The sequence below is a fragment of the Schistocerca nitens genome, chromosome 3 (assembly GCF_023898315.1).
Source record: "Schistocerca nitens isolate TAMUIC-IGC-003100 chromosome 3, iqSchNite1.1, whole genome shotgun sequence".
In the NCBI taxonomy this organism is placed as follows: Eukaryota; Metazoa; Arthropoda; class Insecta; order Orthoptera; family Acrididae; genus Schistocerca; species Schistocerca nitens.
Genome location: NC_064616.1, coordinates 606,346,913 through 606,366,357, shown reverse-complemented (window position 1 = coordinate 606,366,357; position 19,445 = coordinate 606,346,913). Strand labels below are relative to the sequence as shown.

Sequence of the window (19,445 nt, the reverse complement as noted above, 5' to 3'; positions counted from 1 at the left end):
TGATGTACTATACCTAACACAATTGATAAGAACTGACTATTGAAAGTGTTCTGTTGGCTTTGCTGTCACTGGCAGTTTATAAGAAAGTCACGATAACTGTTTGTAACTGAGCTTGAGACTTGGAAGCTGTGAATGGTCCAGACTATGAGCATGCACTGACTAGGCAAACTGCACATATCGTCAGTAACGAACTGGAACTGCCATAATTGCATAACCTGGTGGAACTGCTGGATCTGACAGAACTGAACGAATATCAGCAGTGCATTTTGTTATGTCCCACTTGACAGAAGAATGTCCATCAGCACCCCACTTTGTGGAAGCAAAGTAGTTCTGATTTCCAGCACTCTCTGTGGCAGCTGACGACACTGTCAGTGGATGGATATGATGTGTTGATGGGCTCGTGGTGGAAGCAAAATGTAGTTCTGTAATGTGAGTACCACCTGAAGGCAGTTGGTCAGAACTTAGGGGCCTCTGACATGTCGTGTGCATGGTGGCATCCCCTTGTAGTATTGCTGTGTACCGCTGGCTATGTTCACAGCATGTTCATTATGTGTTGGGATGTTGTTACTCAATGTTACTATTAATTCAGGACAAACATCCAGTGTACAAGAAAACTTGTTTACTGCTATAGTTCATTAAAATGGGTGACAGGCTGCACGCTAGTACTATCAAATTATACACTGATTGACAGTGCAGCATTAGAATAGGGATATGGCAACACAATAAGAAATAACAACAACATTTATTAACAATTATGATACAGTGTAGTACTTAACTTTGGTAACAGTGTGATGCATGGCACTGGACGTCCTATACCCACATTGAAATCTAAATAACCTTGCTGTCTCTTGGCAGTCTGTGATAGTGTCATAATGACTGAAAGTAATTATTCAGACATATGTATTAGACTATGTCTGCTGCTCAGTAAACAGTGACTGCTAAGTTGGAATGTAATCTTCAGAATGGAACTTGTGGAAATGTCACCTGTAGCATAATTCCAGGAACTGTACTTCAGCAGTGTGTCATCTTTTCTGCCTGTCAGAGGAAGGATTTCCATCTCCGCCAGTAGTAGATGGAATCAAAGTAGTCTCCGATTGACAGCAGTCTCTTCAGTGGTCAGCAACATTATCAATGGATGAGTATGATGCACGATGGATGTGGCACGGAAGCAAAAAGTAGTCAGGATTCATGAGTGCCGTCTGGAGGCCGCTGCACGGAACTAAGAGGTACATGGCAAATGGTTGTGCCCGTGTGGTGGTGGTCTCTCATGGTATTTGTTGTGTACCTCTTGAGCCTGGTGTACTACATCCCTCTCTCTTGGACCGGGCAGTGAATCAGACTTCATTATCACCCTGCTTTCTTGCTTGCCGGTGTGCATATTTGGTGGGTGCACATATTTTGCTGCCCCCGGCATTCATGTGCACCACCATGAGAAAGCTGCTCAAAACAACAGTGAGGGAGCAGAGCATTTTGACATCAGCCTGGTCTGAGATGTGAGGTGCGACATTCACTTCTGTTGGTTCATCACTGGCTAGGTGCAGCTGGGCCACACTGCTTGCGGTGGGGAGGGGGGGGGGGGAGGAGGCAGCTGCCAGCTTCATCGTCAGGTTCCTCAGATGGCTGGCTGTGTACAGGTCTTCTGACTGTGTAAAAGAAAATAGCCTATGAGTTCTACATGCATGTGAGTGGAGTGTGGCCTGATTTGATTTTTATGGTTGCAACTGTGTTTGAACATTTACCAGCTGTAGAAGTTTGGAACAGGATTTTCCCTATAGGTGGTGCTAGCCATCACTGTAGGGCCCATGAGACCAAGTCTGCAGTGCCATCTGTTTTCTGTAACAGCTGACGACGAATGTCAACACACAGTAACTCAAGTTCCATACATTGGTATCTGTTTCAAGCCCGTAAACATGTTGAGTTTTGTGCATACCAACTACAATTTGCATACAGCATTGGTTTTCTGTTATCATTTGAAGAAAACTGCTGCAGAATTGCATGCTTGTCAGAGCTTTCAGCGGACATGCCCTTGGGAAAACACAGTGTTCGGAGTGGTTCGAAAAATTCAAAAGTGGGATTTTGACGTGAGAAATGACGAGTGCAGGAAACCACCAAAAAAGTTCAAAGACAACGAATTGCAGGCCCTCCTGGATGAAGCTGACACTCAAACTCAACAGGAGCTCGTCGAACAATTGAATGTGACAGAGAAAACCTTTTATCTTCAGTTGAAAGCTATGGGAAATGTGCTTTCGCATGAACTGAATGAAAGACAGCAAGGAAATCGAAAGACCGCTTGTGAAATACTGCTTGCCAGATACAAAAGAAACTTATTTCTCCATCAAATAGTGGCAGGTGATGAAAAATGGATATATTTTGAGAATCCTAAGCATTGTAAATTATGGGTGAATCCAGGCAAACCATCGATATCCACTGCAAGACCAAATCACTTTGGAAAAAAGACAATGCTCTGTGTTTGGTGGGATTAGAAGGATGTCATCTATTATGAAGTGCTAACACCGGGTGAAACCATTAACACTGATCGCTACCAACAGCAAATGATCGATTTAAATTGAACATTACATGAAAAAGACCGGAATATGGAAAAAGGTAACACACAGTCATACTGCTCCATGATAATGACCCATCATACACAGCAAATGGGTCAGGGAAATGATTGAGGCATTCAGTTGGGAAACACTAGGGCATGTGGCTTATTCTCCAGATTTGGCTCTGTGCAATTATCATCTGTTTGCATCACTGGGACATGCTCTCGCTGAACAACGCTTCAATTCATATGAAAATGTACGAAAATGTCTTGCTGACTGGTTTGCTTCAAAAGAAGAACTGCTTTTTAGCGTGGCATTCATAGCCTGCAGGAGAGGTGGGAGAAATGTATAAATGGCAATGGAGATTATTTTGAATAAAATATTGTTTATCAGTTTCAAACAACAGATGTGTAACTATTGCAACCAAATTCCAATTTTGTACTTCTACATCTGGTAATTTGAAACATGACATTGATGAGCGGCTCTATGACTATGCCTGGTAGCCAGGTCCTTTTTCCTTACTTGTACATTAAAATGAGTACCGGATCATTAAAAAAAATCAGCTGTTGTTGAAGCTTGGCTTGTGTATGCACGAATGACTTAAAAATCGACATCAGTGTTCAGTATGGTCTTCCATGGAGTTTCTCAGCTGAAGATTGTGCATTGTGTTGAGTGGCTGTGTACTAAGAGAGGAAGATCAATAAAGCATTGTCTTTATTGCACTGTTGAACTTTGTCATTTGTGACTTGAAAGTTTTATGAATCTTTCAGCAAGTCCATTGACCTCAGGACGAAACTGTGCAGTTCTGAAGTGTCAAATGCTATTGGTTTCACAAAATATTTTAAACTCCTGGGGACAGAACTGTGTGCCACTGTCAGTGACAATAGATTGTGGCAAACCTTCAATAGAGAAGACCTTTGAGAAGACTGAAATAGTCTTTGTTGAAGGTGTCAACGACAAGTGTATCATAAGTGGAAAGTTGGAGAAAGCATTGATGAGGATAGGCCAATTGCTTCCTAAAAAGAATACTGCAGAATTAGTCTGCAGACATTACCAGAGTTCTGCTGCCTGTGGCCATGGAAAATATTGTTGAGGCAGACATAAATGGCATTTAGCCAGCATCATTTCGATGTCTTTGTCAACATTTTTTCAGTAGCAATGCACTCTGGCAATGCATTTGCTATGAACTGTGCCCAAATGGCATTGATTTAAGCACCACAAGGATAACCACTCGTGTCTTGCCTGATTCAGAATACACCACAATGACACCTTCATACATTGTATGATTGTATGTGTATGCCGCATATTCTAGTAAGATTTACTCTCTGGTTGATTAAGTAACTTCTTATCATTAGGCCATTCCATTTGAATATAATGTTTAATCTCAGACAAAAGAAAATCTTTAGACACAAGTTTGCCGGTTAAATTGGTGTTTACTGGGAGATTTTCCACAGTTTCTTGATTACTGATATCTACTGAAAAACAAACAACAGCTGGTGAGTCAAACTGTGAATAGAATTTCGTTGTTGTAATTCAACAAAAATAGTTCCCAGCACTGCAAATGTTGAGCTGTCCATGTAGAAACTGTATTGTTTGGTCCAAATATAGCCCTAAAGGTATATAGTCTGTGAGGAGGACAAATTTACATTCATAAATTTAATCATGATATTTCTTGACTGCCTCTTTCTTGATTTGACTGTGATTTCTTTGTGGCACTGTTAGACTCTTTTGAAGTGAAAGCTACTGGTCTTTCAAAATCACAATACTGATGCAACAGAATGACACCTGTGCCATAATTTGAAACATCTGCAGCAATTGTGAGAACTTTGACTGGATCAGATGTCAGAAGATATTTGGCATGAAGCAAATACTGTTTTAATCTGTGAAATGCACATTGACATAGACTGTTCCATGTCCACTTGGGGCCTTTATGTAACAACTTGAACAGTGGTTCACTGGTGGAAGCTGCACAAGGGAGAAACTTCGAAAGTAATAATTTTTATTTGTCCAAATACTGAACATAATTGCTTGACATCCATGGGGGTTGGCAGATTTTTAATAGCCTCAGAATGGGGCAGCATTGGCTTGATAATGTGTGCAGACAGTATGTGTCCTAAGTATTGCACTTCATGTTGAAAGAAGATCCACTTGCCTTTGTTGTATTCCAAATTTACCAATTGTATGATTTTGGAAACAGATAAACAGATTGCAAATTCTGTAAGAGTTCCTATGAAGTTGTGCCTGGCTCACTTAAATTGTCAAGGAACTTTCCAGATTAATTGTTCTAAATATTGCTGAAACAAACTTGGTGCACCTACTATTCCAAAGGGTAACCATTTGTAGCAGTAGAGACCAATTGTAATATTTATCACCAAAAACCGTGGGTGTCCATGTCCAAAGGGATTTGCAAATACAGTTCTGTAAGATGCAGCTTGGCGAAGTACACACCACCAGCTAATTTTGACATCAATTCTACCAGCTTGGGAATAGGATATGAGTCAGAAATAGACTGAACATTGACCGTTGCTTTGAAATCTCTTCAGATGCATAGTGAGCTGCTCGGTTTCTGTACAGCTATGACTGGTATTACCCATTGGCTGCTGGTTATGACTTCTGTAACCTCATTCGGTTCGAGAAGGTCAAGCTCCTGCTCTACTTTATTTTTAAGTACAACAGGAATGTTGCATGCTTTGCAAAATTTTGGCACTGCATTCAGCTTCTATGTAATGTAGGCCTCATAACCTTTGATATTGCTTGTTGCTGTGGAAAAATATCAGCAGAAAGTGATCCAGATTTTTGAGCACCATCTGGAAGCTGGTGCTCACAACCGAGAGGCACTGGTTGACTGGTTGTGCCTGTTTAGTGGCCTCCTCATGCGGTATTTGTTGTGTCCTCCTTGAGTCTGATACACAATATTTTGCAACTATTTGGAACTGCATTAAATGCCTTCTGGAAGGCAAGGAATGTGGCATCAACCTGGGTCTCATGGATTAAACGAGTGAATCAGGTATTGCAAAATCATTGTTTCTGGAATCTGTATTGATTCCTCCGGAGATTTTTGGTTTCCAGAAACACAATCATAGATCATGGTCGCCGGCCAGTGTGGCCGAGCAGTTCTAGGCGCTTCAGTCTGGAACCGCGCGACCGCTGTGGTTGCAGGTTCAAATCCCTTCTCTGGCATGGATGTGTGTGATGTCCTTAGGTTAGTTAGGTTTAGGTAGTTCTAAGTTCTAAGGGACTGATGACCTCCAATGTTAAGTTTCATAGTGCTCAGAGCCATTTGAACCATTTTTTGAATAGATCATGTTCCTCAGTTGGACAGCAGATTAATGTCAAGTATATAGTCTTACAGTTTTGTACATCTGTTTGGTGACTCTTCTCAAAACTGAAATGAATTGCAATTTTTTCAATTGCATGGAAAGTTTTGTATCAAGCAAGTGGTTTGGTTGTAAGACACCAGACTTGCTTTTGGGAAGGTGGTAACTCAGTTTCCTGTTTGGCTGTACAGATTTAGGTTTCCTGTGGTTTCTTTAACTTACATAGTGTAAATGCCTTGATGGCTTCTGTGAAGAGGATGTAATCAATTTTCTCACCCATTCCAAGCTTGACATAGTAAATTTAATTTTTCTGCTCCATGAAGGTCATTCCAAGTATAAGACGAATGCTGTTATCCCTCATGTTGTTACCTATGTGTACCTCAACCTGATTCAGGTAAAGAGAGATTGTTTATAGCAGCAGCATCTCATTAGCTTTGTAAAATTTTCTTGTAAAAAAAAAAATTATAGCACCTGCTTCGGGAATATTGCTTGTGAGCCGTCTACAACATCTTCCTCTTGTGAGCTCCCTGAATCTATAGTGTCTTCTGATGAAGATACCAGATACCTCCCCCGTGTAATTCACTTGTAGAGATGGACTGTTCAGGTTCGTGCTCACAGTATTACAGAAGTGGCAGAATAATTGGTGGTATTGCTGTGAGTAGCTCAAAACCTACTGGGTATGTGTTGTCAACTAACATGGTTAAGGCCTCTAAAGGTTGGAGTGATGTCAGCTTATAGCTGTAGTAAGGATAGTGATGTAGGTTTTACCTTAGCTGGCTCTGAAAGAGGCTTCACGTCCATCGGTTCCAGTGAACATAGATGTTGCTGGACTGGCAAGGTGTGGCATTACTTGAGGTGGATGACCTTGACGAGATAGTAGTACCGATGGAGACAGATTATTGTCTCTTAGTATGCAGCTTATTTCTATGGCAGATGCTGTTCTTACTGTGATATGGGTGGAAGCACAAGTATTGCTTCTCAACTATCAACTGTATCAAAGGGCTGAGTAGCATCCATTGTTGACACATGTGCTATGTTGTTGCTTATCAAAGTCAATTTGTATGAACTCAAGAAAAGAGTTAATGCTGCCTTAATATATGACTTGCTCATGCGTTTTATCATTTGCTGCATAAATGTCCTTACTGTCCTTTGTGCTTTTCATTTCAAGTGTGGGTAGACAAGTGAGTTGTCAGGCATTCAGTTCCATGTTACTGTCCATTGTGGTTTGCATTTAGAGTGTGGGTAGACATGTGAGTTATTGTGCATTCAATCCCATTTCAGTGATAGAAAACTTCAAAGTATTTCATCATGAAATGTAGCCTCATCTGATTTTAGGGTATGTTAGACCTATCCTATTGTGAAGATTTTCTCTGTACAATGGCCACTGTGGTGTGAAATATCATAATATGTATTATATGTTGGAAGTTTGTCATGTTGTTCATAACTAGCAACATGGGCTGGCATAATTCCTGTGTATTTAGTTGTAGGACTCTTGGAGTGTTAACTAGGGAGAGAAGCTTTTTGACTGTGAGCCCAGGTTTCATTTCCATAACTGATAACAACATACTGCACACTCTCTTTCAGCACATGAGGGTCACATCATGATTGTTATTCCCCTATAACCTCAATGGTAAAGGTGGAGTACTCTTCCCAGGAGAGCTTATTATAGTCTGTTGCCAGATGGATGATACCATCCTTTGTGAATGAGCTTTACTACTCTCTGCAGTGTGGGCACTTGCTGTGCTTGGCTGTACAGGAAACTCACATATTACACATTATTTGTCTGTGTCCAATGCACATTATTTGTCTGTGTCCATTTGGAAGCAAATGACTTTCTGGGAATCATATTTGTGACCCAGTTGCAATATTGGCTAGACCAGTGCTTCTTTCTCAGTTTGAAAAGAATTAATTTAGACATGACTCAAAGTTTTGGATGAAATGTAGTGGGTTATTGTGATTCACTAGCCTTTTATTTGGCAAGACTGCTCCTGTACCATGTTGTGGAAGCATCTGTTGTTAGAATTAAATGCTTGCCTGCATATAATGTTCAAGGATAGGTCCAAATTTGAGTTTTGACTTTTGTGAGTGGAAAGGTGTATCACATTCAGTAGGGCATGAAAGGTAGACCCATTTTCCTTCATTTATTTACAGAAAATAAGATTTGTTCTGCATTGAGTATGAATTTTTGACATTAGTGTTCGTTGCTCTTCCTTCAGATTTTTACAAACAGGTAATTTGTCAGTTTCTGTCCTGTTAACTTGTTTAGCAAATTTTGATATGTATGTGCCCTATTCTTCTTCATTGGCTTGGGAGAATTTAAAGATATAGTAAGGTAAAGTTCTGCATTCTGGTCCTAGATGGGCCAATGAGGCCCGACCGACTGCTGTATCGTCATCTGCTAATAGTGTCATTGGATGTGGTATGGAGGGGCATGTAATCAGCAAACCACTCTCCTGGTTGTTCTTGGGTTTCTTGACCTTGGAATCACTACTGATTGGTCAAGAAGCTTCTCAGTTGGCCTCACGAGGCTGAGTGCACCCTGTACCAGTCCTCCCACAAAGGAAAAATTTCTGGCAGTACCGGGAATCAGACATGGAACTCCCACATGGCAGTCAGCTGCACTGACCACCCAGCTATGTAGGCGGCCTTCGGGAGAATTATACCTCTTAAATTATATTTGCGACTGGGCTGTTCAACAGTGACAAATAATGTAGTTCTTCAGGCTTTCCCAGAAATCTAATGACATCTTGGGTTGTTGGGTGTTCTTCCAGATATCAGTGCCATACTTGCATGATATTTCAGTAACATAGCTCATAACCTGCATCAGGTGTGACCTGAGATTGTTCCTCGAGTGGACCTGGTCCAGTATTTATGTCTGTGGCTTTCCCCTTCCACTGACGGTTGCAGGTGTTCCCTCTGTGGTCTGTGCCAGCTTGCTGCAATCTTCTGGAATGTTGCTGTTCTGTTTTCCATCCGGTGCAGTTCCGAGTGTTCCCTCTGTGGTCTGCACCCAACAGACCAGCTCCTGGGTGTTCCATCTTTGGTCTGGTGCATTTGAAAGTCTGTCTGAGGTACCAGGCATTCCCCCTGCAGTCTGCTCCCACCCACTGCGATCTGCTGGTGTGTTGCTTTTCCATTTTTGGTCCACTGTGGTTCTGGATGTTCCCTCAGCGGTCCGCACCCGTCGGACCTGCTCCTGGACATTCCATCTTTGGTCCACTGTGCCTGGTGCTTTTTCTGGTGCTTGTTTTTCATATACACACCTTACGTTCTTTGTTCGTGGAATGCTGCAGCTGTCCCTGTTGCTCCTTTAACAGTTCCAGAGCAGAACCCCAGGCTCTGCTTAGCTGGTACCCAATGTTGTGGTTCATGAGATTGTCAGTCACTTTTATTGCAATCAATTCCCTTATAACACTGTCCCAAAATGATCTATTTCCAGACAGAGTTCAGCAATGGCTGACTTTGTCACCTGACATAATCGGGTGTGCCTCTCATGTTCTTTGCACCTGATATCCGCTGCTCTTATTGTCTGGCCAATGTAGGACATGCCACATTGACAAGGTATGTTATAAATTTCTGGTTTCTTTAAACCCAGGTCATCTTTAACACTCCCCACCGGTCCCCAGATCTTGCTGGGTGGACAGAAAACATTCCTGATATTGTGTTCATGGAGGATCCTACTGATTCTGGCGGAAATAGAACCATCATATGCCAGATCGCCCATGAGCACTGCAACAATCCAACAATTTGGCTTCACTGTCATCTTTCACCCTCCATACAATCCCAGAGACCACGTCCAATTTTCATTTGCTTCCAAAACTTAAGAAAACACATTTGAGGGCTTCACTTTGATAGTGATGAAGCAGTGCAAGCAGAGGTGAGGTTGTACCTCCATCAACAAAGTCAAACACTACAGAGACGGTATCAATAAATTGGTCTCTTGCTGGGGAAATTTGTTCGTTGGCAGGGTAATTATGTTGAGAAATAACTATGTAGACATAAAGAATAAAGATGTAGAATGTTAATAATGTTTGTTTTGTTTAAAATGCTTTAAGAATTTTCGCGTAAAAAATTTGTAGGCATTATTTTTTGGCACACCACCACATAAGTACGTTTTTATGAGTGTTGGACAGAGGGCCAGATGTGACTTTACTGAAGGAAAACCAGAGAAAACCTAAATAGTTAGAAAGTTTACACTGTTTCTGTCATCTCAATGTTTAATTGAACACACATTATAAAACAATGTAGTAGTGGCTATTTCACACTGAACAGCACTCATATACTAACATTTTCATGGCCTGCTCATGGATTTATTTATTTATGTATTTATTTGTCTCAGTACTGTATTATCTTTGCCTATTTAAATGAATTCACAAACCATATTAGCCTTACAGTGAACTACTGTGCTTATGCAACAGCAGAAGTACTTATTGAGTTACATGGCTGTCTTCCAGATCTCATTTTACTTTTATTAGTGATGATATCTATGTGCTGGAGGCTACTCATACTTATATACTTGTATTTATAGTTATCCCATATTTTGTGTTCAACTTCAGTGACCTTTTTTCACACCCTACAATCACATGTAGACTATCTTAGTGACTGCACTATCTGTCCCTGACAGGAGGCTTCTTATAATTACCATGACAATCTACCATATAAACAGGTTATTTGAGCCACTGTAGCTTACCACATCCTCAGTTGTGCTCATTCAGATGTGAGAACTATGTTTCAGCTATGTACTTGTCAAAGGAACCCTCCACCACTTAACTTTAATCACTTAAGGAAACTGTGGGAAACCTGGATCTAAATACCCAGAGGATGGTGTGAACACTGGTTCTCCTGAATGCAACTCCAATTTATTGATCACAATTCTCCCTCGCTTGATTTCCTATTTCCATGTTGCAGATTTCCTATTTCCATGCTGCAGGGTTTTGAATCACTTTACTCTTTTATCTGTTTAATGTCTCTACACCTTTCTTTGTCACCTGAATATTTTTGGTGATAAAGCATTTGATTTTCAATGCTTGAAATCGATCTTTTGATGTTTATGTGGTTGTGTGCCCAACCTCACATCCTCTGGTTTTGGTTGTTTGTGTGTATGCTCTTTTTCATCAGTTCATATATAAATAGTAGATTTAATTTTCTAACTGCGCTTAATTGCTTGCAGTTATCCCTCCTCTTTTTTATTTTAATTGTAAATGGTATTCCAACAATTTCTTTTCAAAGCACAATTTTGATAAAAAATTATTTTTCATTAATATTAAACAATGGAAAATCCAGGATGGAATGTCTTTTTGTTATGCATGTATGCGACTCAGCATCTCCGCTATATGGTGAGTAGCAACTTTCCTTTTCATAATATTTTCATTAATTTTGTATGATATCCAATGTAATACATTTGCATTTTACATAGGCTTTTAAAAATCAAAAGATCCATCACCCTTTGATTGAGCCTGGTTTAGCAGACCTTACAGCAGACGTGGATTTCGAATATTTGAAAAAACGTGCTAAAACAAAATTAATCACGTTTGGCCCAGTGACGCAGTCGTTCTTCTTAAAGAACATGGGAATTGATTTGAGACTAAAGGTAACCAGATTTTATACATCTTTTTTAAAATTAGCTTTTGCTGTCTACTTTCCACAAGGAAAATTGATCACAATATTTTTTTCTACTAGGTGCTGTTGTCACAGAGTGATTCTGAAAAAAGAAAAATTATTCTGGCAGCTTATCAAATGATGGTTGATGAAGACAACATGGGTCAGCGGTTTAAGTTCCTGTGTATGTTTCCTGCCGTGCTACAAGATCATCTGAATAAGTTTCCGGTCGCTGGATTCTCGGGCACACTTTTTCGATGAACAAATACACTACAAAAGTTGACTCTGTGTCAGTATACTGTTGCATAAGATTGTTAAAAAGTATTGTGATATTGCTGCAGGAGTTTTTTGGTCCTGTAATTATGGACATACTCAATAGTATTAGCTGTGATCAATCTCTTTTTTAGTCTAAATTAAAAAGTATTTTTGTTCCTTTAATGTGATTTTGTACCTTTTTATTTTGATATAATTATTTGTTGCACTTTAGCACTGCATTGCACTGTGCATTGTCATCCATAAAAATGAAATCGGGTCTAAATGCACCCCTGCTCAGTACGCCCATGCAAAGTTATGACTCCTCACACTGTAACACCTGGACCACCAAAATGATGAAGTTTGACAGTGTTCCTAGATGCTGTGTGTGTTCCCCCCTCATACCATATAAGGGTATGTAAAGAATCACTACCTGGACTGTATCTGCTCTCACTAGAGAAGAGCACGTGACCCCACTTCTTGTTCATCCAGTTTCTATGCTCATGGTACCATCACAAACAGTGCCATTGATGTGCAACTGTAAACAGAGCACAACACACTGGTCATTGGGCAGAAAGACCACCCCATGCAGTGGCCATGCCACTGTGGAGCATGATATTGTGTCTTGCAATCCTTTTAAATGTGTTTGCAGTTACAGCCACTGTATGATGTGGGTCCGCCTTGTGAGTGGCACAATGTAGCGGTCGTCTTCTGTTGTAATTGACTGTGGTCAACCACCTCTTCTCTGGGCAGCAATGTGTGTGGTTTGGAATGCTCCCCATGAACCTACAACAATGGTGTGAGCAGTACCAAAGTCCTGGGCTACACCTGTCATACCTCATCTTTCTTCCAGTTTCCCAACAATTCTTCCCCTGCAAAGTAATCCAAGTGTAGTTTTTGGGCCATGTTGTAATGAGGAACACAAAGACAGTGCACCCTAAGTGCTCGATGATTGACACATGCTGTCTTTTCCTGTTTATTCAACTGCCCCATGTTGCAGCGCCAGCCCTATTTAGCAGTATAGTTACGCTGACCTCATGCCATATGATGTCCAGCTTTCTGTGCACGACTAGGAGACCTCTGGCAACATATTCCTGCATGTTCATTCATTTGCACTGAGTTGTTAATATATTATGCTACTTTATCTATCTCATCTTTAAGTTTTACAGAGCAATGTAGTACTGACAACACAAGGACAAAATTAGAAGAATGCATAAGGCAAGTTCTTAAAACACTAAGCGGTTTGTGGGTTGAAAATAAATTAATGATAGCAACACACAAAACATTTTATACATTACTAAAAGGAACATTACTAAAAGTGAGAAATGTCACAAAGAAAAAAAGCAGTGTATGGATACCTCAGTTTAGAGGTCAACAAAAACAGAAACCTTTATGCATATCCGGGAACCATTTGCCAGAGAGACATTAAAATCCTTAACAAAATAGGATCAATTGGCCAAAGAAGTTTTTAGCTGTCTCTAAGTGCAATAACAACATACTACAAAGCAATCCTAATCACTATATTTGGCTATGGGGTGATATTTATGGGATCATAGAAGCAGAAAGGTTAAGACAGCACCGGCTCTTCAGCTAGCACAGAGGGGTATACTCTTGTGACAGATGGCAAGAGGAGCATGCTCGTAGAGTTACAACCAATGGACCTAACTGTAAGAGAGAGAGGAGCACAGTATTGGCTCAAAAATGATGAACAGATAAGGTGGAGAAGTTACTGAGCACAAGAGGCACATCAAAGGAGAAAATAGAGGCAATCATCAGAGAATTGGATGAAATGTGGGACAGGCAGAAACATGGAGGAGGACCTACCAGTTTCTTCATAACATAAAAGAAAGATAAAAAATGACTTACTTCTCACCACACACGGGAATGCTATGCTACCTATTGGAGTGTGGTCCATATCACAACTATTCACTAAAAGTACACCAATGCAACACAGACATCTGAGAATGTGGAGCAATCGGCACTGAAGAACACACAGTGTGGGAGTGGAGTGTGCCAATGGATATAATGTAACCAGGAAACTGTTAATACAGCAGTCTACAGCATAATAATGAACACTGCCATTTCTACCATTAGCCAAGACTAGGTGGCTGTCTAGAGTGGTAAAATTTTAGGGGCAGCAAAGGACAGAAAAAATTAATTTCAAATCTAACAGTGAAAAAATTGAGGAAATGAGGAGAAAAAATGAAAATGAGAAAAAAATTAAAACACTGAATTGTTTGAAGAAGCATATGGAACAGTTACTTATTAAGTCTTTACTTACTTTGATGAAAGTGGATGCTGAAAAAGATTAGATTTATTTCTCGTTATGAAAATATTTCAATTAAAACAGAAAAGAAATAACACCAGGATCATCCAGGTGACCTAGTTTGATGTTTCGGTATGTCTTCCATCAGTATAGCATAATTTCTAAATCCAAGTAAAAACTCATTCGCACCATAAAATAGTTCCACACCTTTATTAGTCCGTTTTCTTGCAGTTAAATAAGTAATTGATGCCTAATTTGGTTGCACTAGTATATTCAGTTGAGTTCTAGTTTAAAACGTTCAGCATATTATTCCTATTTCAGTTATTTTGGGAAATTTCAAAAATTAAGGAAAAATTTAGTACAAAAAATTGTTGTCCTCAATCAGTTTTAAAGGAATTGAGGGCAAAATTGAGGACTTTCTCCACACAAAATGAGGATGTCTAGTCACTTTAGTTTAATGATTTGAAGCGTAATAGGAGATTTGCATTATTGTGCTGTTGTATGTTGTGGTAGTGGAGGAGGGGATACTGGGGAGACCGATGGTAGTAAGAAGAGGAGGTGTCATTTTTCAGTTCTCACCTAAGGTAGCAAAACAACTAGCAATGGTCCTGATAAGGAATGAGGAGCTGTGGCACAAGCTGAACTTGCTGACAAACAGAATAGCAGCTTACAAATTGCAAGCCTACCTGCATGAAATATGGACTAAAAGTAGCCACACATTATGACAATGGGACACACCAAGTTGGAACACTGATCTATGAATTCTTGGTTGTCATCTCCCAATCTCTACACCTTGGATCGTATGACAGCAACCCCTGTGAATCCAAAGTCAAGCATCGGCACGGCAGAGGCTAACAATCAAGATAAAATGAGAAAAACAAGTTTTAGTTCTGATACCAAGTACAGTAGTGTAGTGTAGTGTTGTATGGTGGCTGAGGCTGTGCTGAGAGCTTTTTAGCTTAGGTGATTCTCCACCCAGTCCAGATAGTGATAGTAATAGGAGACCCCAAAATATTTGTGCAAAGATCAAAGAAAATGCTTGTATGCATTCCTGAAAGAACAGAAACTTTTTGCAATCCACACTTGTACAAAATAATTTGAAATTAATTTACTAAATGTGAATCCGATGACGTAAACTAGTCAATATTGCCAGGTTTTACATTATTTTCTGTGGGCCTCGTGATGGCTGGGTGTTGTGTTATGTCCTTAGGTTAGTTAGGTTTAAGTAGTTCTAAGTTCTAGGGGACTGATGACCATAGATGTTAAGTCCCATAGTGCTCAGAGCCATTTTCTGTGGGTCTCACATAAGCCCTACTCACTCAATAATTTTTTTCTTGGCCATTAAAAATTGTTTGAGCACATAAAAGCATCTTTGACTGCTCAAGCAGTTAAGAAATTGGATTTAAATTATAAGTTTGGGGAAAAAACAGGACATTACATTTAACACTGTAAAGTTGCTCAAATTTACTTTCATTGCAATGAAAGCTTCATTGAACGCACCTAATACTAGTGTTTTACTATTGTGTATGAATGATTGTTTCAAGTGATATCCCTCCATTTTGGAGTTCGCCTGCCTGAAGTGTGACTTTGCTGCTTCAGACAAAACACTGAAGTTGCAAGTGCTACAGAACATAGTCTTGCGGTGAGTGCTACATGCCCTGTACATCATAAGGATTGCCGAACTGAACCAGAAAGTGGGTGTCCCACCTTTTCTCCAGGGATACAAGAGGCTGTAAACCAAATCTCATCTTTCTTGTGGTACAACTTGAAAGTGTAGCATTCTGAACTTCGAGATGTATGACAGAAATGAAGCCTTGAAACACAGGTGACCCTTTTGGCTGCTAAGTGACTGAGAAAACTTATTTCCAGGTCATTATCATTTCACCCGATCACATCCAAGCTATCATTATCTCTAAAACTTAGTCACTAATTAGATCAGTGCCTTGATAACTAACATCATACCAGCCATGCAGTATTGAAATAAATACCAACTGGCAATAGCCATTTCAGGTTTTTGAAAATGTGTGAACCTAGTTATGTGTGAACTTCCATTCCCTAGGAAGGAAACATTTCCGAGACGGGACACTTACCATGGATATCCTTCATATTAGGACTGCATACAATTATAGTAGTTTCATCACTTATTCAGCCAGCAGCTTCATTTCATTTTGTTACAGTTTATTAGTAATGTTTGAAATTTGTTGATATGAATGTAATATTTGTTACTTTTATGTGGTATGCATTTTTCACAAGTAATAAAATCCCAAATATTCTGGCTCTTGGAAAGTCAATTTAATTTTACATTTTTCATCAAACGGGTATCGTACTGCGTATAAGTTTTCAAGGATGATGTTATTTTTAAGCTTTTTCTTCATTCTGTACATGTTTTTATTTATTGTCCATTTAGGATACAATAATTAATTCATTCAGAGTTGGCAAGAACAAACAACACACATGCCTCTACGTAAAACAATGTTGCCCTAGAATATATTTGTAAGTTGAAAATACACAGGTGTGCAAAACTTAGGACAAAAGTAACTTTCGCACATGTGTCACTGACAATTGACACAGCTCAATGGACTTGCACCATACATAGAAAGAAGTTCCACAGAATAGTACAGAAGATAACTGAAAGAAATATGCAATGGGGCAAACAGAAGTTACACTCTTATTCAGATTCATTAGTTACACTGAAGTCACTGTGACTCACGATGGGCCCTGAACAGTACAGAAAGCGGGACACTGTTCTTAATAGGATGTGTGACCACCACAGACAGCAGTCCATCCAGTGCAACATTTTCCTATGCTGGCCACAAGACTGGTAAGGAGTTTTTGCAATAAGGCATTCTGCACCAGTGCGATTTACAACTGCTGGATGGTCGCAGCATGGTGCGTGAGGACATGTAGCAATTCATCTCCCCATTGCATCCGACATGAGCTCGATGGGATTTAAGTCGTGGGAACAGGCACACCAGTCCAGCTGCCCAATATCATCTTGTTCCAAGAGCTCCTCAACCTCAACAGTTTGATGTGATCATGCATTGTCATCCATAACAATGAAATTAGGGCCGAATTGAATCCACCCCTGAAAATATGCATATGGAGAAGCAGTAGAGTGTAACAACAGCTTCGTTTGGTGAGTGTGGCGGCTTCAAAGATTTGGACGTTAATATGCCTATGAAACATTGTGACTCCCCACACTGTAGCATCTGGACAACTAAAATGATTATGTTCGACAGGGTCCCTGGAAGCATTATGTGCCAAGAGGTGGAACACCTAATGTACACAGGAACATTGTCAAATGTGATTGCTTTAGTGGTCCAGGTGTTATGATGTGGGAAGTCATAATGTTGTATGAGGGTACTTGCCTCCAAATCTTTGAATACGGTACACACACTAGTCAACATTATTGCTACACTTTACTCCTTTCCCATGTGAATCTTTTCAGGCATGCATTCAGCCCTGATTTCATGCGAACAGGTGGAGGAGCTCTTAGAATGAGAGGATATTGGGGAACTGGACAGGTCTGCCTGTTCCCCCAACATAAATCCCATCGGTACATGTGGGATGTGTTGGGTAGATGTACTGAAACATATCCTCATGTACCAGCAACCATCCACAAGTTGTCAACTACACTGGCGTGGGAGTGGAATACTGTATCACAAGCACTCCTTACCAACTATGTGGCCAGAGGGGGAAAATGTTATAGAGCATGCATTGCCATCTGTGGTGATCACACGCCAAATTAAGTACCATGTCGTGGCATTTGTGTATAGGGGACCATTATAAATCGTGGTGACATCAGTGTAATTATTGTCTTTGAATAAAGGTGTCATTTCTGTTCATCTCGCTGCATATATCTTTCAGTTACCTTCTGTACTATACTGTAGCATTCTTTCCATGTATGGCCCCTTGTTGATCAAGCTCTGTCAGTTGGCAGTGACATATCATGCAAAAGTTACTTTTGTCCTTAAGTTTTGCACACCAGTGTAAGTTGATGGTTCATTTGCTGTCATTGTTGCATTACTAATTACTGCATTACTAATTACTGTATCACGTGTGGGTACTGAAACAAAACATTGATATTGTACTGGACATAATGTTCATTTCTGAAATATTGATATTAGTGTGTCAATTTTTTAGGCTGTTTTTTGAAACTAATGGAAAATATCAAATTGTCCGCTCCAGTTGTTTCAGCAAATGTTGAAAGACTTTCTAACTACAAGCACATGTTATCTGACAGCAGATGTTCACTCACTTTTGAGAATGCCTACATGTGGACTGTCTTACATTTCAGTAGCTCTATGATGGTTATGCAACAATTTTTGTACATCTTCAAAGAATGAAATTTCTTAAACAAAATATGGTGTTTTTAAATTAATAATTCTTTTTGTGATTTCAATTCCATCCTCCTGTAAAGTTTTTGTACCACTCTAGTTATTTTATATCCCACTTTACATAAATTTTATATCACTTTTTTGTCATGTTATTGATACCTTTTCAAGGTATTTTAGGTCATTAAATTCTTGGCCCTGCAGTTACATGTCCTCTTTCATATTCGTAAACTAATGAATTCTTACTATGGGCAACTGCCCTCAGTGAATTAATTTCGAATTATGTGAGTCATCAACAGTTTCTGTTCTTTCAGACATGCACGTAGGTATCACAAGCCTAGATAGGCACAACAGATTTTGTCTCAGTTCCTCATTGTCTCGTTCTACCTGTTGTGGGTACCCAAGTAATGTTGCGACCATTAGGTGATGTATCAGTGGACTATGATATAATTCTGTCTACAGTGTGCCATATGGGGGTTTGGTTTGGTCTAGGGAGTGTGCACAGATTCTCGAAGTGATTAAGGTGACGACTCACAGTAAGTGGGAGATCCAGGCTCTTGTCCCCTGCCGGCACAAATCTTCATGTGCTTTATTGCGTAGTAGAGCTATACCTAATACAGCTGATGTCAAGGAATTCACATTCAGAAAATTAATTTCGAACTAAAAAAATTGCCTCCGCAGATGAGATGATCAAAATTCTCCATTCATCTGCCCAAGCACTTACAACAAAATCCCAGAGTTTGTCACAGTCCTAAAAACCAGTGGAATTCATATAACAATAGGTACAGCAAGCTGACTAAAACTTGATGTTCATAGCAGTGGAATTTTTGGTGTAGACCTTAAGTCTATACCGAAAGGATAAACTAATGGGAAACTGTGATGTGTGTTTGTCGCAGTAGCCAAAAAATTCAAGTACACTGAGATAGAAATTGAAGTTGATGGAAGATTGGGCATGGTGTTCAATGGTGGGCATAAACTTGTCATTGGATCTTTCCATCGACCATCAGACTCACACAGAGATCTAACCAAAAACTTTAGTGAAAACTGTAGTTCATTAGTATGTATGTTCCCTAATCATACTTTCATAATTGGTGGATACTTTAATGATCCAACAATCGATTGGGATAAATACCCA

At 39.8% G+C, this 19,445-nt stretch overlaps 1 protein-coding gene across 1 annotated transcript in view; it reads left to right on the top strand.

Annotated features, from left to right (window-relative positions):
- Positions 1-11,863, top strand: part of LOC126249678 (protein arginine methyltransferase NDUFAF7, mitochondrial) — a 60,522-nt gene extending 48,659 nt beyond the window's left edge. The window contains exons 7-8 of the mRNA XM_049951357.1: positions 11,277-11,450; positions 11,540-11,863. Coding sequence (XP_049807314.1) covers positions 11,277-11,450; positions 11,540-11,719 — 354 coding nt within the window. The 3' untranslated portion in view covers positions 11,720-11,863. The remainder of the gene's footprint in view (positions 1-11,276; positions 11,451-11,539) is intronic.
- Positions 11,864-19,445: the final 7,582 nt, after the last annotated feature.